This window comes from Pelophylax lessonae (genome assembly GCF_965119305.1).
Source record: "Pelophylax lessonae genome assembly, chromosome: 5".
Classification (NCBI taxonomy): Eukaryota; Metazoa; Chordata; class Amphibia; order Anura; family Ranidae; genus Pelophylax; species Pelophylax lessonae.
In genome coordinates this window covers 558292563-558315679 of record NC_138772.1, presented here as the reverse complement: position 1 = coordinate 558315679, position 23117 = coordinate 558292563, and the positions used below count along the sequence as shown (strand labels likewise).

At 47.1% G+C, this 23117-nt stretch overlaps 1 protein-coding gene across 1 annotated transcript in view; it reads left to right on the top strand.

Moving 5' to 3' along the window:
• SCAP (SREBF chaperone) overlaps positions 1-23117 on the top strand; it is a 114543-nt gene that overhangs the window by 73492 nt on the left and 17934 nt on the right. Inside the window, 6 exon segments of the mRNA XM_082259046.1 lie at positions 4273-4485; positions 12568-13013; positions 16140-16331; positions 16465-16666; positions 16764-16879; positions 20149-20722. Of these exon segments, the coding sequence (XP_082115172.1) occupies positions 4273-4485; positions 12568-13013; positions 16140-16331; positions 16465-16666; positions 16764-16879; positions 20149-20722 (1743 nt within the window).

Sequence of the window (23117 nt, the reverse complement as noted above, 5' to 3'; positions counted from 1 at the left end):
CTGTAAAATGACACTGGTTGTGAAGGGGTTAACTTTTTTTGAGAGGGAGGGGTTATTTGTTTCCCTAGCGGCGTGATTCTAACTGTGATTGGCTGTGGCTTGAGGTGTATGAACAGTGATCAACGGTCCTACATAGTAGAACCGTATGATCACCATTCCTACACAGGGGAGAATGACAGGCGGCTTGTTTACATTAGCCGCCTGCCTTTCTCCCTCTCCACCTGACGATCGCGAGTGACGCGCGCGCGGGGGGGGATCCGTGACCATGCGGGAGCGCGCCTCCGGCGGCGCGCACTCGATCCCTAGACCCTCACAGGCTAGCGACATACCCCTACCTCACTCTGCCTGTGAGGGGCTGACCGCCGACGTAAATAGTCGTACGGCAGTCGGCAAGTGGTTAAAGTAACGCCGTGCCGTATCGTAAAATAGGGCCTGGTCATTAAAGGGGTGAAATCCTTCCAGGGCTGAAGTGGTTAAGTGAGTTATTCCTAAGACTAAGACCCCATTCAGACAAGCACGACACGACTTTGGGGGGCGACCTGTGAAGTCGCGTGCACTGCTGTGCACCGCGACTTCGGCGCGACTTGCAGAGACTTCACATAATGGAAGTCTATGCAAGTCGCCTCCAGGTCGCCCCAAAGTAGTACAGGTCCCTTTTTCTAAGTCGGAGCGACTTGTGTCGCTCCTATTAGAACGGGTCCTGTGCTAATCAATGGCGAGCGACCGACTGCGACTTGTCAGGCTGACAAGTTGCGCTAATGTGAATGGGCTCTTACAGCCCTAAAATATAAAACAGATTTCCATGCAAAAACAATGTATCGCTTTTAGCACAAAAATTCTGACATAATCAGACCTCCAGGGAGGTGGGGGCTCTTATGTTTAGCCTTGGGCTATTTTCCCCACCCCCTCATTTTCCTTTTGGCGCTGTTTTTGGACGTCCCACTGGGTATGATTTATGGAGCGCTGTGTCCTTCGGTAAACGAAAGAGAAAAAGAGATTTTTGTACTTAACGTAAAATCCATTTCTCTGAGTTCATCGATGGACACAGCACCCCCCCCCCCCCCCTCTATGGAGTTCTGATACTTCTAATACTGCTTGCTACTAAACTGATTACCTAGAGTAGAGAGGGGGGGGGTTATATATCGCGCTGAGGACGGCCCATGGGCGTGGCCAGGTGTTTTTTGTTCTGCCTAGTCCTATTCCTGGAGGAGGCAATATAACCCAGTAGTTATGATTTTTGGAGCGCTGTGTCCGTCGATGAACGGTGAGTACAAAATCCCATTATTCCAGGACATCCTATGAGTCCCTCCCTAGAGGGCGCTCAGGAGCGATCTGTGACAGGGGACACAGAGGAACACAGATTGTTGTACCAGGCCCAGGTACCATGTGACCAATCACAGCGATTTTACATGTCCATTGTCAACAAAGGCTTTCATTTATAGACATTTTGTGTACTGTTGTGATTGCTGTGATTGGTTACAGCAGTCAACCGCAGTGGACCTGTACCATGTGATAGCTAGTGTGGCCAATCACAGTATTAGGCAAGGGTTTCATGAATAAGTGCCGGTTCACATATATGTGATGTCCGACATCGCATGTGATTCACACCGCACTGCTGTGCAAACCCAATGCGATGTCTGTGCGATGCGAATTCAGCCATACAGATTGCATGGGTGAATTTTCATTGCATTCGGACCAAAGTCGCACAGGACCCTTTTTTTTTGGTCCGCACCAGAATTGGATCCGCATGGGTGTTTAAAACCTATGAGATCCAATTCATGTCCGAACTGACAGTTCGCACTGAGATATGTGAACTAATTTGGGGGTGTGGTTAACTTTGTATTGACACTCCCAGCAGTTCGCATATAGCAGTGTGAACTGCCTGCGAGTCAGGTGCGATTTGGGAACCCGCTGTGGATTTGCAGGGTTCCCGCATCGAACCAATGTGAACCGGTACTGAAACCTTTGAACAGAGATTCCTTATTACAGTGATCACCCCTGTAGTAAGCAATCTGAGTGTAAAAAAAAATCGTAATCACCTTCCCCGGGGCATTACCGTGTCACTATGGTGACAGTATGTAAAAAATATATATAGCTCACTAGAGCTCTACTGCGGCAAAGTGACTCTTGTAGGTCTGACGACGTTGACCTACGTTGGCAGACACTCCCCCTTCTAGGCGGCGCGCACGCGCCACCGGAGGCTCTCTCCCGCTGTATTCAGTCACAGCGGGAGTCGGGCCAGGGGAGGAGCGGCGGTGATCACCGCTGCTCTTCCCCGATCGTCGGGGAATTGAGTTTGGAGATCCGCCTGCTTGTGTAAACAAAGCGGGCGGATCTCCTAAGTGACAGGCAGGGTCAGATTGCAGGGGTCAGCATAGCTCAACCTGCGATCTGTCCCTGTGTCACTCAGTCACCTCCACACACGTCAGTAAGCACCAGGCATACATTAACCCCTCCCTCTCCAATAAAATTAACCCCTTCCCTGCCAGTGTCATTTTTACAGTAACAGTGCATATGTATAGCACTGATTACTGTAGTAATGTCACTGGTACCCCCAAAAGTGTCAAAAATGTCAGTCAAGGGTCCGATCTGTCCGCTGCAATGTCGCAGTCCTGCAAAAAAAATCGCAGATCGCCGCCATTACTCGTTAAAAAAAAAAACACCAAAAATGACAGAAATCTTTCCCTTAGTTAGTAAACGCAATAACTTTTGCGCAAACCAATCAAAATACGCTTATTGTGATTTTTTTTTTTACCAAAAATATGTAGCATAAAACAAATTGGCCTAAAATGTTAAATTTTGATTTTTACACTTTTTTTGGTGGGAATTTCATATAAAAAAAAATGTGAAAAATATTGTTATTTTTTCAAAATTGTCGCTCTTTTTTTGTTTATAGCGCAAAAAGTAAAAATCACAGAGGGGATCAAATACCACCAAAAGAAAGCTCTGTTTGTGGGAAAAAAAGGACGTAAATTTCGTTTGGGTACGGCATTGCATGACCGCGCAATTGTCAGTTAAAGTCACGCAGTGCCGAATCGCAAAAAGTGGCCTGGATGTAAGACAGCAAAATCCTCCGGTGGTAAAGTGGTTAATTATTCTATATTCAGTCAGCAGTCATATGATGCCGCTGCACTGCTTTACTGACAGTATGGAAAAAAAAAATACAAAAATGTGAAAACAAATTCATTAACCACTTAAGCCCCGGAGGATTTGGCTGCTCAATGACCAGGCCCTATTTTGCAATTCGGTACTGCGTGAATTTAATGGACAATTGAGCGGTCGTGCGACGCTGTACCTAAATGCAATTGACTTTCCTTTTTTCCCCACAAACAGAGCTTTCTTTGGGTGGTATTTGATCACCTCTGCGATTTTTATTTTTTGCGCTATAAACAAAAAAACAGCGAAAATTTAGAAAAAATAACAATATTTTTCACATTTTTTTTTTTATATGAAATTCTCAAAAAAAAAAAAAAAATGTAAAGATCAAAATTTTTTAACATTTTTGGCCAATTTGTTTTCTGCTACATATTTTTGGTAAAAAAAAAATCGCAATAAGCGTATTTTGATTGGTTTGCGCAAAATTTATTGTGTCTACTAACTACGGGGAAGATTTGTCTTTTTTTTTCTATATAGTAATGGCGGCGATCTGCGATTTTTGTTGTGGGACTGCGACATTGCGGCGGACAGATCGGACCCCTGACTGACATTTTTGACACTTTTGGGGGTACCAGTGACATTACTGCAGTAATCAGTGCTAGAAAAATATGCACAGTCACTGTACTAATGACACTGGCAGGGAGGGGGTTAACACTTTGGGTGATCAAGGGGTTAAATGTGAGCCTAGGGGAGTGATTCTAACTGTGGGGGGGCGTGGCTTGTGAAATGATCATAGAGACATGTGTTCCTATATAGAAGGAGCTCTGTGATCATCCCAGGGAGAAGAACGGTCAGATGTGTTTACAACAGCCGACTGTTCTTCTCTCTCAGCGGGGAACGATCGCGGGTGTCAGACGGCAATCGGAGCCACCTGCCCCGTGCATCAGAGTCCCCGCTGACGAGCGGGGGTGGGAAGCACGCTGCCGCCGGCATTCGCTCGCCCCCTAGCTGCAGGCGCACGATCGACATATACCTACGTCGGTCTGTGCAGGAGCGCAGTATAACTGCGGCGGGCGGTCCTCAACCGGTTAGAAAAAAAAAAATAAAGGGGGTCCATTTGTGGGTGGGGCTGTAACTGATGGGGTCCCCCTCTTGTTATGTGTGAATCTCTTTCAGCTCGCTGATTTGAATAAGAGGATGCCAGCGGAGGCCTGCATGCCGCCAGCCAAGCCGGTGACCCGAGGCCAGCGATACGAGCGCCAGCAAGCTTTGAGGCCCAACACCCCTCACACCATCACCCTGCAGCCATTCCGAAACCTGCGTCTGCCCAAAAGGCTCCGCCTCATCTATTTCTTCGCCAGGACGCGCCTAGCACAGCGGATCATCATGGTAATGCTGCCACCAATACGCAGATATCTACCGATATTTACATGGAAAATGAATTGTGACAAAAGTCCACCAAGGTTTATCTTCAGGCTGTAATGTTACAGATAATGTTATAGAGATACTAAAATGTTCTAGATTATGTATAGATAATGTATAGATTGAATAAACTTTTATAGATATTGTTATAGATAAACTAAAACCAGTATCAGCTGGATCTCATCAAAGCTAATGGTGACTGGTAACAATGTGTAGCCAAGGTAAACATACAAATACAATGTAGCAGTCAGTTTCCTGCGATCCCCAACCTCCCCAGCACCAGGGATCGCCCTCATTGAAGACGACCCCTCCGGGGGTTGGGCGAGTGTTCAGCCTGTCACCTCAACTGCCACTCCCATCTTTATTTGAATCTGTATTTATTATAATTCTGAGAAATGATTAGAATTGAAAAAAAATATATATTTTTTTTTTTAAATGTTTATTTTAGTGGCGCACCGAAATGGAAAATTCAGGATGCACTTGGCCAAAACCCAAACTGGCGGTTTAAAAAAAAAAAAAAGTATATATTTTTATAAATAGTTCTAATATATTCGAATTTTTAACCACTTCCATACTGGGCCAATTCTGACACTCCGCACCTACATGTAAAAAAATCATCTTTTTTTTTTTTTTACTAAAAAATGACTCCGAACCCCCAAACATTTATATGTTTTTTTGGTGGCGACCCTAGGGAATAAAATGGCGCTTGTTGCAACTTTTTGTCACACGGTTTTTGCGCAGGAATTTTTCAAACCTTTTTTTTTTTTTTTTTCTTAAAAAAAAAAAACTTTTATGAACTAAAAAAAAAAAAAAAACAGTAAAGTTAGCCCGATTTTTTTGTATAATGTGAAAGATGATGATATGCAGAGTGAATAGATACCTAATGTGTCACGCTTTAAAATTGCGTAGAATGGCGCCAAACTTCGGTACTTAAAATTTTTACAGGTTACCTGTTAAGAGTTAGAGGCGGTCCTGAGCTAGAATTGTTGCTCTCATTCGAACAATCGTGGCGATACCTCAATATGTGAATTGAACGCCGTTTACATATATGGGCCTGACGTACGTATGCATTTGCTTCTGTATGCGATCACGAGAGGATGGAGGCACTTTAAAACATTTTTTTTTTTTTTTGTTTATTTTATTTATTTATTTATTATTATTTTTTTTTTTTTTACACTTTCCCTTAAATTTTTTTTTTTTTAATCACCTATTACAAGGAATATATACATCCCTGTTAATAGGAATAGCGAATGACCGGTCCTCTTTATGGAAAGATCTGGGGTCAATAAGACCTCACATCTCTCCTCCAGGCTGAAAAGCCTGAAATAAAAAAAAAAATGATCATGGTGGTATTGACAACTGGAAGGCCAGATGTGACCTCCTAATATCGCGCCCGGTCCTCCGAGAGTCATAGAGCCTGCCGGGGACCATCTGGTCCTCAGTGTTCTCTATGGTGAACCTCCGCCGCCGGCGGATTCCTTCTCCCAGCAGTGTTAAAAATCCTGCTTGATTCGTTTTCGGTGCATCTTTGGCAAACCGCCCCAGAAACGCACCCCCCCCCCATTGAAATTGGAGCAAGGACGCATAAAAAATGCACCAGTGTTGCGTTTTTGATGCATTTTTTGTCACATGACCTATGAAAAACACACCTTAAACAAGGTAAAATCGCTACAAAATCCCGGGTGGTTTTTTTTTTTTTTTTTTCAGCACAACCCTATTTTCAGCAGCCGAAATTTCAGTGCATCATTTCTTTATTTCTATTTGTTTGGCTGATCACATGAGTCTTATTTATTATTATTATTATTAATAATATTAAATTGAGCTCATGTAATCAGCCACACATACCCCGGGACAGTCAGGGCTAGTACATTCCACAATGGATAGCCTCTGATCTGTCCCAGGTTGCACTTACCTGCAAGAAGAAATACTTACCTTGAAAATGTATTGTCCAGCGCTGCCATCTCAGGTGTGGGCAGTTTGAAGCCAGCACGTCCTCTTCGGCGTCCTCTTCCTTCTTCTTCGGTCCCACGATGCACTGCACCGGCCCCGCCGTCACTTCCGGTGCGCGTGCGTCATCCCTGCACAGCTTCTGGGCATGCCCAGAAGCTGTTTAGAAGGGAATGACGCGAGCGCGCCGGAACGGACGTCGGGGCCGGTGCAGGAGCATTGATTCCTGGGAGCGATGACGTTCAGCTCCCAGGAATCATTGCGAAAGCCAGGAAGTGACGAATCGCCGCGGCCGCCGAGGGGAGGAAGAAGGAAGTAAGGTAAGTATATTTTCTCTACAAGGTAAGTAAAAAAAAAAAAATAAAAAATTGCGATTATCCATTTGTTTTTCAGGTGACCCGGAGCGAGAAGATGGAGGCAAGTATAAATTTAGGGTGGAACTCCGCTTTAAGCACCTGCAACATAACACATAAACAAATGAGATAAGTGAACAAAGTGTGATAAAACCATAAAACAATAAAAAAAATATATACTTCTTGCATAGTTACAAAGTTAATTGGGCTGAAAAAGGCAGAGATGTTCATCAGGCTCTCACAAACTTCAGCAGTTTTTCCCCAGAAGAGGACAAATCAAAACTTCCCCTCCTGTAGTGGTGGTAGGGGGCAACCATAGCCAATTATTCCTCACGGAGAGGAAAGAATATTCCTTCCTGACTCCTTCGAGTTGAACACGCATGCTTGCCTGTCTTTGGACATTCCCCAAATCCTCCCTACAGTATGGTGCATAAAATGAAGATACAGAAATAGACATACAGTTACTCTCAGGAAGTGCTTGGGGTAATAAATAAATAAATCTACTGGGTTTGATGTAAAATTCTAAATAAGAACACTTCAAAGCGGAGTTCCAGCCTCGGATACGTTTTTTCACTAAAAATCCCCCCGGGACAGTCAGGGCTAGTACATTCCACAATGGAGAGCCTCTGATCTGTCCCGGGTCGCACTTACCTCTAAGAAGAAATACTTACCTTGAAAATTTCTTCTCCAGCGTTGCCATCTCAGGTGTGGGCACCTGAAGCCAGAGCATCCTCTTCGGTGACGTCGGAGTCCCAGAATGCCCTGCATCGGCCCCAGTCGTCACTTCCGGCGCAGGCGCGTCATCCTTGCACAGCTTCTGGGCATGCCCAGAAGCTGTATAGCAGGGAATACCGCGCCTGCGCCGGAAGTGACGAGCGGGGCCGGTGCAGGCGCATTGACTCCTGGGAGCGATGACTTCCAGCTCCCAGGAATCATCGCAAACCGGAAGAGACGGCGCGGGCCGCAGAGGGAGGAAGTGGAAGGAAGGTAAGTATATTTTCTTCTGTAAAAAAAAAAAAAATCGGGAGCATCAATTTGTTTTTTAGGTGACACTCAGCAAGCGGATGGCCCAAAGTGGATTTTGAGGCCGGAACTCCGCTTTAAGGAGTCAAAAAGTTCCAGAGGGAGTATAAATGTATATAAAAATAAACCACTAAAAAATGGCTAAAGTAATGAGTACGTTGCCCCAAAATGCCGCCTGGCTAACCCCAAAATAAAGCCACATGCCTGGATAATGGTAGAAGCATGTGGCTTTATTCTGGGGCTAGTCAGACGGGCTTTTGGGGCAATGTACTCATTACTTTAGCCATTTTTTAGTGGTTTATTTTTATATACCTTTATACCTCCTCTGGAACTTTTTGATTCATTAAAGTGTTCTTATTTTGAATTTTACATCAAACCCAGTGGACTTATTTCTTTATTACCCCAAGCGCTTCCTGACAGTAACTGTATGTCTATTTCAGCATCCTTGTTCCCCAGGATTACTCTCCCTTGCAGCTACGGGTTATTGGTTAATAACAGGTCATGGACCTTTTTTGGCGCCTAGTCACATTAGTTGTGTTTTGGTGCATAAAACGGAATCCCTATATTCAGGATTTTTGCCTGCGTTCATACAGGGTGATAGCAAGCTAATAGTTTTTTCTCTTTCGTTCATCGACGGACACAGCGCTCCATAAATCATAACTACTGGGTTATATTGCCTCCTCCAGGAGTAGGACTAGGCAGAACAAAAAACACTTGGCTCCACCCATGGGCCGTCCGCAGCTTGGTATATAACCCCCCCCCCCTCTCTGCTCTAGTTAATCTGTTTTAATCTGTCTAGTCAGGAGTAAGGACCTAGGCTCCCGGCTGGGATCTCTGGTCCTAGCAATTTTTTTCTCCATCCTTACATCTTTTTCGTCTTTTCTCTCGGGAGATCTAGAATCAACTGCCAGGCTGGGCGAGTGGCTGGAAAATCTAGATCCAGTGGTCTGCCCAGCCCAGCCAGCGAGTGCGTACGCGGTAGGTCGGCCACGACATAGCCTCACAGGCAGAGACTGGCCCGCGAGTTAAACGTCTCGCAGGGTCGCATACGACCGGGCTTGGGCCTGAGTCGGAGTGGTTCCTTGGCCGTCGGCTCCCCTACTTCGGTGGCGAGGATTTTGTCTGGAGCGTTACCTGCACCATGGAAGGGTAAGTACTGTACCCCCTCTCCCCTTTTGGCGTTTTTTTTTTTTTTTTTAGGCGCACTTATCACTGCAGTGTGTGAGACTTTAATAATGGAGGATGCGGCTGATGTAGCCACGGACGTGGCTGTGTCGTTTGGTACGCATAAGACACCTCAAACTCCAAAGGTGTTTCCTTATGTTCCTTATTTTGACAGGTTTTCCTGTAAGGCACATGTGTCAAACACAAGGCCCGCGGGCCAAAACTGGCCCTCAGGGCCATTTCTTGTGACCCTCGCACCTCTCCTGCAGCTGCAGAAGAGCTCCAGCCCTCCTCCAGACCCTGTGCTATCTGCTTTCCAGCACTGCCTCTAGCTTCTTCCCAGCAGCAGCACAAGGTACGGCCGGTGCACTGTAATGTAAGGGAGGATGGGGGACTCATCTTCTGATGGTGGGGAGGCTCCTGACGTCTTATGTAATGGTAGGGTATGCTCTGGACATCTAGTCTAACAAATACAACTGGCCCTTTTGAAGGCAATCATATTGCTGATGTGGCCCTTGATTAAATTGAGTTTGATACCCCTCCTGTAAGGAATGGGAACAACTAAAATTACCCTTTGTGGTCCCCAAACGTTTTGCTGTACGTTACCCTTTTGAAGAGTCACTTTTAAAAAAAATGATCTAGTCCACCAGTGGTGGACCCTCCTGTTTCCAGGTTGAATAAAGCAACCATGATTCCAGTAGAGGAATCCCCGTCCTTTAAGGACCCGGCTGACAGGAAAGTGGAGGTTGTGGCACACAGCATGTTTACTATGGCTGGTTCAACATTGTGGCCAGTCTTTGCCTCATCCCTGGTGTCTCAGACCCTTACTGAATATGCCAAGCTTTTGCACCAGGGCCTGGGGGGTGAGCAGGTCCCTGCTGCTCATGTTAATTTAGCGGACCAGTTGGTCCATGGGCTGCAGTTTATTTGTGATGCAGCTTTGGATACAGCTCCTGTGCTGTCAAAACTTTCTGCGATGGTGATTGGGCGCGTACTGTGGCTTAAGAATTGGTCCGCAGACCAAGCTTCTAAGAAATCTCTCACTGAGCTGCCCTTTCAAGGCAATCCCTGGTTTGGGGCTACCCTGGATGACCTCATTAAGGGTATCGGGGGGGGGGGGGGGGACCTTCCTGCCATAGTCTAGAAAAGGTAAGGAGCCTCATCACAGAAGGGGGCCCTCCTTCTCGGAACATAAAAAATGATTTCATGCTTCTGGGACGGAGATAGATCTTTCAAATCTTCCCCGGAAGGTTCCAAGCATCCTTGGTCTGGTAAGCCTAGAGCTAGCTTCTCCAGACCCGCAGACAAGACCCCTTCAGCATGAAGGTCTGCCTTCACCCATTATTGGGGTGGGGGGACATCTTCGCTGGTTTCTGGCCTCATGGACCTCCTTCATGAGCATCAAGGGGGATCCACAAAATGATTCTTTGTGGGGTACCCAGAAAGCAGGACAAAGCTTGTCCTTTTTCAAGTTTTTTTAGGTCCTGAGTCTCCTTGACCGGATTTAAATCCTGCAAAGGTTCCGGTGATGTCCGAACTACCTAAGGTCCCCCCTATTCCTTTCCAGGGAATTGATTTACCTAGGTCTGATTCTAATTCATACCAGGGTTGTCCTTCCTCTGGACAAACTTCAGGAACCACAGGCTGTGATTCACCGGCTGCTGTCGCACGGATAGTTCTCTCTCCCATTTTGCATATAGGTTCTGAGTCTGGTGGGATCCACCTTCAAGACAGTTCTGTTTGCACAGTCCTACATGCAGGTTCGGCTCCACAGAAGGATACCGAGGATCGTGGCGAGATCTTGGGTTCCTCTGGCAGACGCCGCAGGTGTTCAAGGGCCACGGTAAGGCCAGTATCATCCTCTGCTCAGGCTTCTTCTGCAATTCTTGCGAGAAATCAAGGGCGAGGGTCTTCCAATCTCTGGTGGTCATAAACGTCCCTTGGGGGCTTCCTGTCCGAGAAGACCAGTTTTCCCAAGGACTGATCTACCAACCTGCTTTACAGTCACTGGTTTTAATGGCTTAGCTATTGAAAACCAGGTACTGAGGGATAGAGGTCTGTTTGGATCAGTGATCCCTTCTATAGTGAAGGCGAGGAAGTTGTTTTCCAGCAGTATATACCATTGTACGTGGAAAGTATACATTTCTTGGTGTGAGTCGATTGGCGCTCATCTTCAATCCTTTTCTCTGGCTCCGATCTTAACCTTTCTTCAACATTTGATGATCAGAAGTTGACCTTGAGTACCATCAAGGGCCAAATGTCTGCCCTGGCAATCTTCTTTCAGCTACCCCTAGCCACGCACTCTTTTAGTTCCTGCCTTCATTCAGGAGGTTTGACATGTGGCTCCACCTGTATGGTCTATTTTGCCGCCATAGGATTTAAATTTAGGACTTTCGGTTGTACAGAAACCTCCATTTGAGAATATTCAGGCGATTCCCTTGCCTACCTTATCCCAGATTATGACAAGCTAGGTGGCTATTACATCAGCCCGCAGGGTATCGGAATTGGCGGCATTATCCCGTCGCAGTCCCTATTTAGTGTTCTATAGGGATAAAGTGGTTCTTCGTCCCTGTCCATCATTCCTGCCCAAAGTTGTCTCTGACTTCCATTTGAATGAGGACATTGTGTCGCCTTCTTTGTGTCCCAAGCCGGCTCATCCCAAGGAATTTGCTTTGCATACCTTGGATGTGGTTCCTGTGATTCGGGTGCATCTGGCAGCTACTGAGTCCTTTCGGAGGTCAGACTCGCTTTTTGTGGTTACGGACGGACCAAGAAAAGAGCTGGTCGCTTCTTCGGCTACCATCTCCAGATAGACCAGACAGACGGTGACTCAAGCCTATTCCATTAAAGGTCAGGTTCCACCTTTCCCTGTCACAGCACATTCTACTGGGACGCTGAGTGCTTCTTGGGCCTTCCATCATCAGGCATCAATGTCGCAAGTTTGCAAGGCGGCCATTTGGTCATACCTTCATAAAATTCTATAAGGTAGATACTTTGGCATCTGCGGATGCTTCTTTTGGCCGCAACGTTTTACAGGCTGCTGTTTAAGAGGGGCTGCTCTTATGTTTAGCCTTGGGTTATTTTCCCCACCCCTCATTTTTCCTTTGGACGTCCCACTAGGCATGATTTATGGAGAGCTGTGTCCGTCGATGAACGAAAGAAAATGGGATTTTTGTACTTACCGTAAAATCCATTTCTCTGAGTTCATTGACGGACACAGCCCCCACCCCTCTATGGAGTTCTGATACTTCTAATACTGCTTGCTACTAAACTGATTACCTAGAGTAGCGAAGGGGGTTATCTACCAAGCTGAGGACGGCCCATAGGCATAGCCAGATGTTTTTGTTCTGCCTAGTCCTACTCCTGGAGGAGGCAATATAACCCAGTAGTTATGATTTATGGAGTGCTGTGTCCGTCGATGAACTCGTACAAATGGATTTTACGGTAAGTACAAAAATCTAATTTTTTTTTTTATCTCCTTTTTATGCATCCCAAGATTTGTGTTTGTTTTTATTGTCGCCACTTGGTATTGAGAACTGATGTGGGTCTCTCTTACCTCTAGGCCGGAACCGTCGTCTGGATCGGGATCTTGTTATACACCGACCCTGCCGGCCTGCGTACATACCTTACAACGGTGCAGGTGACCGAGCAGAGCCCCTTGGGAGGAGCTGTGGTACCTCCCCTTCCTGTGCCTGTCCTGCCCGCCTCCGACCCCCAGAACACGCTATCTATCTTCCCCACTGGCTCTTCCCAGCTGCTGGAGAACCAATCGCAGAGGGACCACCAGGAGATGTTGGAGTCCCTCCGGGGAGGGTTAGATGGGAACCCCGGAGGGTGGGGAGGAGAGAGTGGGCCTAAAGACCAGAGCAAAGGCAGATCTGAGATGAAAGAGGACCAAGCCCATACAGAGGTGACCTGGGGCCCCGAAGACGAGGAAACGTGGAGAAAACTGTCATTCAGACACTGGCCGACGCTCTTCAGCTACTATAACTTCACCCTGGCCAAGAAGTGAGTGCGTCCTAATTATCTGACTGCAACACCACTGTAAATGTCTGACGGAATAACAAATGCCCAAATAATGTTCTTTATTACAATGCAACAGCATGCATGTATTATGTTGTGGGGTTTTAAAACATTTAAAGCCTCCTGGCTAATAAATAGACCTTACTGGGTCTGTTCTGTCCTGTAGACATGTTCCCTTGCAGCCTGCTTGTCTCCTTTCTCAGCACCAACAACAGAATGAACCAGGGAACAAAAATTATACCTCGGGTGAGGAGCAAGGTGTGGCCAGTGCTCAACCCCCTGCATTCTGCTATAGTTCTCTCACTGCCAACCTTTTACCTTAACCACTTTACCACCGGAGGATTTTGCTGTCTTACGTCTGGGCCACTTTTTGCGATTCGGCGCTGTGCAAATTTAAATGACAATTGCGCGGTCATGCAACGCCATACCCAAACAAAATTTACGTCCTTTTTTCCCCACAAACAGAGCTTTCTTTTGGTGGTATTTGATCACCTCTGCGATTTTTACTTTTTGCGCTATAAACAAAAAAAAGAGCGTAAATTTTGAAAAAACAACAATATTTTTCACATTTTTTTTATATGAAATTCCCCCCAAAAAATGTAAAAATCAAAATTTTTTTACATTTTTGGCCAATTTGTTTTCTGCTACCTATGTTTGGTTATAAAAAAAATCACAATAAGCGTATTTTGATTGGTTTGCGCAAAAGTTATTGCGTTTACTAACTAAGGGAAAGATTTATGTCATTTTTGGTGTTTTTTTTTTTTTTTTTAACGAATAAATGTGGCGATCTGTGATTTTTTTTTTTTGCGGGACTGCGACATTGCGGCGGACAGATCGGACCCTTGACTGACATTTTTGACACTTTTGGGGGTATCCGTGACATTACTACAGTAATCAGTGCTATAAATATGCACGGTTACTATAAAAATTACACTGGCAGGGAAGGGGTTAACTTTATTGGAGACGGAGGGGTTAATGTATGCCTGGTGCTTACTGACGTGTGTGGGGGGAGGTGACTGTGTGACACAAGGACAGATCGCAGGTTGAGCTATGCTGAACCCTGCAATCTGACCCTGCCTGTCACTTAGGAGATCCGCCCGCTGGTGTTTACACAAGCAGGCGGATCTCCACACTAGATCCCCGACGATCGGGGAAGAGCAGCGGCGATCGCCGCCGCTCATCCCCTGGCCCGACTCCCGCTGTGACTGAATACAGCGGGAGCGAGCCTCCGGCGGCGTTCGCGGCCGCCGAGAAAGGGGAGTGTCTGACGACGTAGGTCTACGTCGCCAGACGATAACGAGCCACTTTGCCGCAGTAGTGTCAACGTAAGCAGACGGCAAGTGGTTAAGAACCTCACAATTCTCTGTGGCAGACACACCCCATCAACAACTAACAGGGGCTTGCTTGTCACAATATATACACAGTATCTCACAAAAGTGAGTACATCCCTCACATTTTTGTGAATATTTTATTCTATCTTTTCATGTGACAACACTGAAGAAATGAGACTTTGCTACAATGTAAAGTAGTGAGTGTACAGCTTGTATAACAGTGTAAATTTACTGTCCCCTCAAAATAACTCAACACACAGCCATTAATGTCTAAACCGCTGGCAACAAAAGTGAGTACACCCCTAAGTCACAATGTCCAGATTTGGCCCAATTAGCCATTTTCCCTCAACGGTGTCATGTGACTCGTTAGTGTTACAAGGTCTCAGGTATGAATGGGGAGCAGGTGTGTTAATATTGGTTTTATCGCTCTCACTCTCTCATACTGGTCACTGGAAGTTCAACATGGCACCTTTTGAACCCTCAAACTCTCTAAAGATCTGAAAAGAATTGTTGCTCTACATAAAGATGGCCTAGACTATAATATTGCCAAGACCCTGAAACTGAGCTGCAGCACGGTGGCCAAGACCATACAGTGCTTTAACAGGACAGGTTCCACTCAGGCCTCGCCATGGTGGACCTAAGAAGTTGAGTGCATGTGCTCAGCATCATATCCAGAGGTTGTCTTTGGGAAATAGACGTATGAGTGCTGCCAGCATTGCTGCAGAGGTTGAAGGGGTGGGGGAGGGGTCAGCCTGTCAGTGCTCAGACCATACGCCGCACACTGCATCAAATTGGTCTGCATGGCTGTCGTCTCAGAAGGAAGCCTCTTCTAAAGATGATGCACAAAAAAGCCCACAAACAGTTTGCTGAAGACAAGCAGACTAAGGACATGGATTACTGGAACCATCTCCTGTGCTCTGATGAGACCAAGATAAACTTATTTGGTGTCAGATGGTGTCAGGCGTGTGTGGGGGCAACCAGATGAGGATTACAAAGACAAGTGTGTCTTCCTACAGTCAAGCATGATGTTTGGAGTGTCATGGTCTGTGGCTGCATGAGTGCTGCCTGCACTGGTGAGCTACAGTTCATTGAGGGAACCATGAATGCCAACATGTACTGTGACATACTGAAGCAGAGCATGATCCCCTCCCTTCAGAGACTGGGGGGCAGGGCAATATTCCAACATAACGACCCCAAACACCTCCAAGACAACCACTGTCTTGCTAAAGAAGCTGAGGGTAAAGGTGATGGACTGGCCAAGCATGTCTCCAGACCTAAACCCTATTGAGCATCTGTGGGACATCCTCAAACGGAAGGTGGAGGAGCGCAAGGTCTCTAACTTCCACCAGCTCTGTGATGTCATCATGGAGGAGGGGAAGAGGACTCCAGTGACAATCTGTGAAGCTCTGGTGAACTCCATGCCCATGAGGGTTAAGGCAGTGCTGGAAAATAATGGTGGCCACACAAAATATTGACACTTTTGGCCCAATTTGGAGATTGTCACTTAGGGGTGTACTCACTTTTGTTGCCAGCGCTTTAGACATTAATGGCTGTGGGTTGAGTTATTTTGAGGGGACAGTAAATTTACACTGTTATACAAGCTGTACACTCACTACTTTACATTGTAGCAAAGTGTCATTTCTTCAGTGTTGTCACATGAAAAGATAAAATAAAATATTTACACAAATGGGAGGGGTGTACTTACTTTTGTGAAATACTGTATATCATTTTTTTGTTTTTGGCCTTTTATGAACAGACACTGACTGTTTTTGTGTTGCAGGTATATCAGCATATTACCCATGATCCCCATCACCCTGTACCTGTCTCCGGAAGAGGTGTCGGAGGCTCGGCATCCCCACGAGGCTCAACATTCTCACATCTTTGTACCCCATCGGGATGGACGGTCAGAGGACGAGAAGCTGGCTGCCCCGCCATCCAAGTCTCGTGGCCCTGTGGACATCACTTTGTACCAGTAAGTATATATCCATGTATTCCATATTGTGCCATGGTCTCTCCTCACCTCTACCTGATTCCTTCATTACACTGTGCTGCACCCACCCTGCTTCTGTTCTAATGTGACGCAATCTTCCCATGATGCTTTGCAGAGTGGCTGCCCTGGGTCTGGCGTCTGGCATCCTCCTCGTCCTGCTGCTCTTCTGTCTGTACCGACTGCTGTGCCCCAAAAACTACGGACAGAACGGTTTATCCCAGCGCCGGCGGAAGAAGGGGGACATGCCGTGTGACTACTACGATTACACCCCGCCGGAGACCGAGATCGTGCCGCTGGTCCTGAGGGGTCATCTCATGGTGGGTAATGGTGGATCGTGATGCTGTCTATAGTTGTATGGATCCCCCTCATTCCCTATTGGACAGAATGTGGTTTCATGCTCTCTGTCTCCCGCAGGACATCGAATGTCTCGCCAGCGATGGAATGCTGCTAGTGAGCTGCTGTTTGGCCGGACAGATTCGTGTTTGGGACGCTCAGACTGGAGACTGTCTCACGGTTATCCCCAAACAAGGGTGAGATGGGCACATTGGAATGTATTTATGAGGGAGTTTGTGCCTCCCTCTGCAGGCAGTTCCATTCATGTCAGCTGGGATGCAGGAGCTGCATGGACGCAGACGCTGCTCCCAGTTTGACGTGTTTGTGGGTGCATGTCCCCAAACTCCCACTCTGTGGTCAGGCCCTTGCACCCAGCACCGAGACAAGGTCATGTGGCGCCCAGGGCGAAGTGCACCCCCCCCCCCCCCCAAGATGTATGAGCATTACGTGTCTGCAAAATCAAGCTCGCACCCCCCCCCCCCCCAAAAAAAACAAAAATCGAGCACAAATGTGCACCCTGACCCCATAAGCATAAATTCCTTTTGCCGGCCAAAATTCCCTCTGCTCCCAGTACAACGGTACATTCCCTTCCCTGCTGAAATCCCTCCTCCCAGCGCAAATATTTGCCCCCACCCTCCCAGATCAGATCCTCCCCCCCCCAAATCCAAATTTACAACACAATCCCCCCCCCCCCCACCCCCAAAAAAAATGGGCACAAATATACGCACGCTGACCCCACAAGCATAAATTCCTTTTGAAAGCCAAAATTCCCCCCTGCTTCCAGTACAACAGTACAACCCCTCCCCCCCCCCGCTGAGAACCCTCCTCCCAGCTCAAATCTTTGCCCATCCCCCTCCCAGATCAGATCCTCCCTCCCAAATCCCCATTTCCAGCACAATTCCCCCACCCCCCAAAAAAATCAAGCACAAATGTGCACGCTGACCCCATAAGCATAAATTCCTTTTGAAGGCCAAAATTCCCCTCTGCTCCCAGCACAACCCCCCCCCCCCAGCTGAGATCCCTCCTCCCAGCACAAATCTTTGACCTCCCATTCCCCCTCCCAGATCAAATCCTCCCCCCAAATCCCCATTTCCAACACCATTCCCCCCCACCCCAAAATAAAAAAATAAAAATTGAGCGCAATTGTAAGCACAAATTCCTATTGCAGGCCAAAATTTCCCTTCTTCCAGTACAACAGTACAACCCCCCCTGCTGAGATCCCTCCTCCCAGCTCAAATCTTTGCCCTCCCAGATCAGATCCTCCCCCCTCAAATCCCCTTTTCCAACACAATTGCCCCCCCCCCCCCAAGAAAAAAAAAAAAGAAAGAAATGTCCCCTCCTAGCACAAACCCTCTCCCAAATCACTCCTAGCACAAATCTTTGACCCCCTCCCAGCTCAAATCCTCTCTAAATCCCAATCTCTAACACCCCCCCCCCCCCCAAAAAAAAATCCCCTGCTAGTACACATTTTTCTCCCCTCTCCAAAATCCCTCCTCCTAGCACTAATCATCTTCCACCCATTTCCCCAGCACAAATCGCCCCTCCTAGCACACGCCCCCTAAATTTCCCATCCTAGAACAAATCTTACCCCTGCTGCCCCCCCCCCATCCCCTGTATCACAAACCCCCCCCCCCCTTCTATCATAAATTACTTTCTCCTCTTAGAACAAATCCCCCGCCCCCTCCAAATCTTCTATTCTAGAACAAATCCCCTGCCCCCTCCAAATCTTCTATTCTAGAACAAATCCCCCGCCCCTCCAAATCTTCTATTCTAGAACAAATCCCCCGCCCCCTCCAAATCTTCTATTCTAGAACAAATCCCCCGCCCCCTCCAAATCTTCTATTCTAGAACAAATCCCCTGCCCCCCAATCACCCTAGCACAAATCCTCTTTCAGACCAAATTTCCTCTCCTAGAACAAGTCTTACGCCTGTCCCATATTCCCCCTCCCAGCAAAAATTCCCTGCCCTCCATCCCCCCAGTTCTAATCCTCTCTTCCCCCTTCCAGCACAAATTTCCTCTCCTAGAACAAATTTGAGTAAGAACAAATCTTACTCCCGTGACTCCTCCCCTCCCTCCCAGCACCTCCTCTAAATTTCTCCAATAACAAATGTTACTGTGACCCCCCCAAATTCTCCTCTTTCAGCACAAATCTCCCCATTTAGCACTAATTCTCTCCTCCTTCCCCCCGCCCCCCCCTCTCATCCCCAGCATAAATTTCGACACTGCCCGACTCCCCCGGGTACAATTCTTTCCTCCCTCCCAACACACAGACCTCAGATGCAGAGCTGCAGAAGGCCATGGTATTCCCTTCCTCCCAGGCTCCTCCTCATCTTGACATGTCACTGTTGAGGGGAGGAGCCTAGGGGAAGCAGACACGCAATACTATTTGACAGGCATAGGATAGCGACACCAAGGACCCGCACTATCGATGCCACTTGCTGTCTGATCGGGACTGTGTAAGGTTTGTAAACAAACCCTGCACCGTCCCAATCCGGGAACGCTGCAGATAAGTGGCACGAGTATGGAGGGGGAGGCAGAGCTCAGCCCACTCCTACCTCTTTCCTCTAAAAATTTGGTCCTTCCACGCTAAGCTGACAGGAGAAATGAAGCCGCCGTCAGATTGTAGCATCAAGAACTGTCCATGTGGCACCCCCCCCCCCCCCCTCCAGACATCACGTAATACTAGCGCCCAGGGCAGCCTTCCCTTCTGAGAGAAAAGACAAAAAAGAAACGGGCGCACCGACCTAGTGCATCACCACTAAAACCATTTATTAAAATATTAAAAATTATACAATATACTCACAAGGCAGGTGTGATAGTACACACATCAACATTGCATATAAAATCTCCAAGGTAGCCACGGTCTAATACGTAGCCGAATGGCATGCAGAGTGCCGCATGGGGCTGCTGTGGCTGGACTGGCGCGTTTCAGGGGCAAACCCCCTTCCTCAGAGCCAGAAAAATTGCTCTCCTGGCTCTGAGGAAGGGGGGGGTCACCCCTGAAACGCGTTAATAAATGGTTTTAGTGGTGATGCACTAGGTCGCTGCGCCCCTTTCTTTTGTCTTTTCTCTCAGTTGGTTCTGGATACCCTTGATCCTGAGGGGGCAGCAAGACCATTGGCTTTTTTCCACCTGAGTCTGATGTGTATCTCTCTTCCCTCCGTCATATTCTACTTGAGCGCAGGAGATTTGCTTTACAGCCTTCCCTTCTGCCCACCCCCCTAGTCCCGGGCCTTACCTACACTTGCACGACTGTCAAATTGGAAGCAGCATCGATGGTCCCAATTGAAATGTATGGGACTGCCTGCATGGGACACCTGTGCATTCCTGAATGGGTAAACACCACCCTCAGTCGGGTGTATGCTGTAATACGCCCATTGTTACAATGTACGTAATACAGAGAGCTCCGTTCTGGAAGTGGTCTTTGTTTTATGTGTCTCTATGTTATCTGTCTCCCTTGTCCAGGCTCCGAAGGGAAAGCAGTGGGATCTTTGAATATCAGGATGCCTGGGACCAGATCTCCGACTGCAAATACAACCTTGAGGACTCGGTGGAAAACGGTTACCTTCTGAAGCGTCGGGTGACCCCCTCCCAGCCCCCTCTTTTCTATGACCAGCCGGACCTGTCCAGCCTCATTGACACAAACTTCTCGGAGCAGGTGAAGCCGGAGCCGGAGAACGGTCCGCAGCCTGTGCAGGTGAAGCAGGAGGTGGACAATGGGGGTTACGATTTCAGCAGTTTGGTTCAGCGAGCCTACGAGGAGCACAGCACCTCCGGCATTGCCACGTATCCGCCGGTATTCTCGCCTGCTCTGTACGGGCAGTGCCAGGTGAAATTAGGGCGGAGCAGGTCCCCTGGAAGCCGATCGGAGGCAAGCTGCAACTCTTTTAGGAGGAAAAGCTCGGCTGAAGAGCTTACATACTGTAATGGGACCTCCTCACCTGTCTCTAGCTGGACCGAAGAGTTTGACAGCGCGGTGTGGAGTCTGGGGCTCCAGGGTAACTTGATTGTTGCTGGCCGGAGTAATGGAAGTCTGGAGGTAAGAGGGGAAAATCCTTGTCTGGTTCACATCATGGAATAGTTTAAATTTGTGATCAGTTTTGTGCTGTTGGAAATTGCTAACTGACTCACCGTATGCATCACCGTGAAAGATAACTGGCTGCTCTCTGTGCATCATTTCTTTCACACAGTACAGTGCTTTGCGAAAGTATTCGGCCCCCTGGAACTTTGCGACCTTTTGCCACATTTCAGGCTTCAAACATAAAGATATAAAACTGTAATTTTTTGTGAAGAATCAACAAGTGGGACACAATCATGAAGTGGAACGAAATTTATTGGATATTTCAAACTTTTTTAACAAATAAAAAACTGAAAAATTGGGCGTGCAAAATTATTCAGCCCCCTTAAGTTAATACTTTGTAGCGCCACCTTTTGCTGCGATTACAGCTGTAAGTTGCTTGGGGTATGTCTCTATGAGTTTTGCACATCGAGAGACTGAAATTTTTGCCCATTCCTCCTTGCAAAACAGCTCGAGCTCAGTGAGGTTGGAAGGAGAGCGTTTGTGAACAGCAGTTTTCAGTTCTTTCTACAGATTCTCGATTGGATTCAGGTCTGGACTTTGACTTGGCCATTCTAACACCTGGATATGTTTATTTGTGAACCATTCCATTGTAGATTTTGCTTTATGTTTTGGATCATTGTCTTGTTGGAAGACAAATCTCCGTCCCAGTCTCAGGTCTTTTGCAGACTCCATCAGGTTTTCTTCCAGAATGGTCCTGTATTTGGCTCCATCCATCTTCCCATCAATTTTAACCATCTTCCCTGTCCCTGCTGAAGAAAATCAGGCCCAAACCATGATGCTGCCACCACCATGTTTCACAGTGGGGGATGGTGTGTTCAGGGTGATGAGCTGTGTTGCTTTTACGCCAAACATAACGTTTTGCATTGTTGCCAAAAAGTTTGATTTTGGTTTCATCTGAGCAGAGCTCCTTCTTCCACATGTTTGGTGTCTCCCAGGTGGTTTGTGGCAAACTTTAAACGACACTTTCCACTCTTCCATAAAGGGCAGATTTGTGCAGTATACGACTGATTGTTGTCCTATGGACAGAGTCTCCCACCTCAGCTGTAGATCTCTGCAGTTCATCCAGAGTGATCATGGACCTCTTGGCTGCATCTCTGATCAGTCTTCTCCTTGTATGAGCTGAAAGTTTAGAGGGACGGCCAGGTCTTCGTAGATTTGCAGTGGTCTGATACTCCTTCCATTTCAATATTATCGCTTGCACAGTGCTCCTTGGGATGTTTAAAGCTTGGGAAATCTTTTTGTATCCAAATCCGGCTTTAAACATCTCCACAACAGTATCTCGGACCTGCCTGGTGTGTTCCTTGTTCTTCATGATGCTCTCTGCGCTTTAAACGGACCTCTGAGACTATCACAGTGCAGGTGCATTTATACGGAGACTTGATTACACACAGGTGGATTCTATTTATCATCATTAGTCATTTAGGTCAACATTGGATCATTCAGAGATCCTCACTGAACTTCTGGAGAGAGTTTGCTGCACTGAAAGTAAAGGGGCTGAATAATTTTGCACGCCCAATTTTTTAGTTTTTTATTTGTTAAAGTTTGAAATATCCAATAAATTTTCGTTCCACTTCATGATTGTGTCCCACTTGTTGTTGATTCTTCACAAAAAAATTACAGTTTTATATCTTTATGTTTGAAGCCTGAAATGTGGCAAAAGGTCAAAAAGTTTAAGGGGGCCGAATACTTTCACAAAGCACTGTATATGTTTCGACGGCCTCGCTACCCAAAACTGATGTCACAGCATTCTCTCACCTGGCAGTTTCTTGTGGACATCGTTATTGAGATGTATGCACTTTCTGTGAATGCTCCCCCTCCTTCCTGCAGATTTGCATTTTATTCCATGTAGTATGCCAGAGGAGTGGGAGCATTCCAAGATGAGCAGGACCAGTCAGAATCCAAGGTGGATGGGAACAGATCCAAGAACTAAAGTGGGAGATCCCACCTCTGGATTTTGCATAAGATGTGAGAAGCCATCAGGAGATTGAGCCCCATAATGCAGGCCCGTATTTTGCTCCGGCATCCCTGGAGTTACCCTGGAGACTAGGGACAGGCTACAGAAGATGATAAAAGACTGGGGACATGCTTCAGTGATTAGAAAACCTTAGAAACCTTCTACAGGAGATTGTCAGAGACTGCGGACATGGTTCTAGAGATGGGCAGAGACTAGGGAAATGCTACAGGAGGTAGTCAAAGACTTGGGATATGCTTCAGGAGTTGGCCAGAGACTGGGGACATGGTACAGGAGATGGTTACGGACTGGGGACAGGCTACAGGAGATGGCCAGAGACTGGGGACAGGCTACAGGGGATGGTCAGAGACTGGGGACAGGCTACAGGAGATGGCCAGAGAC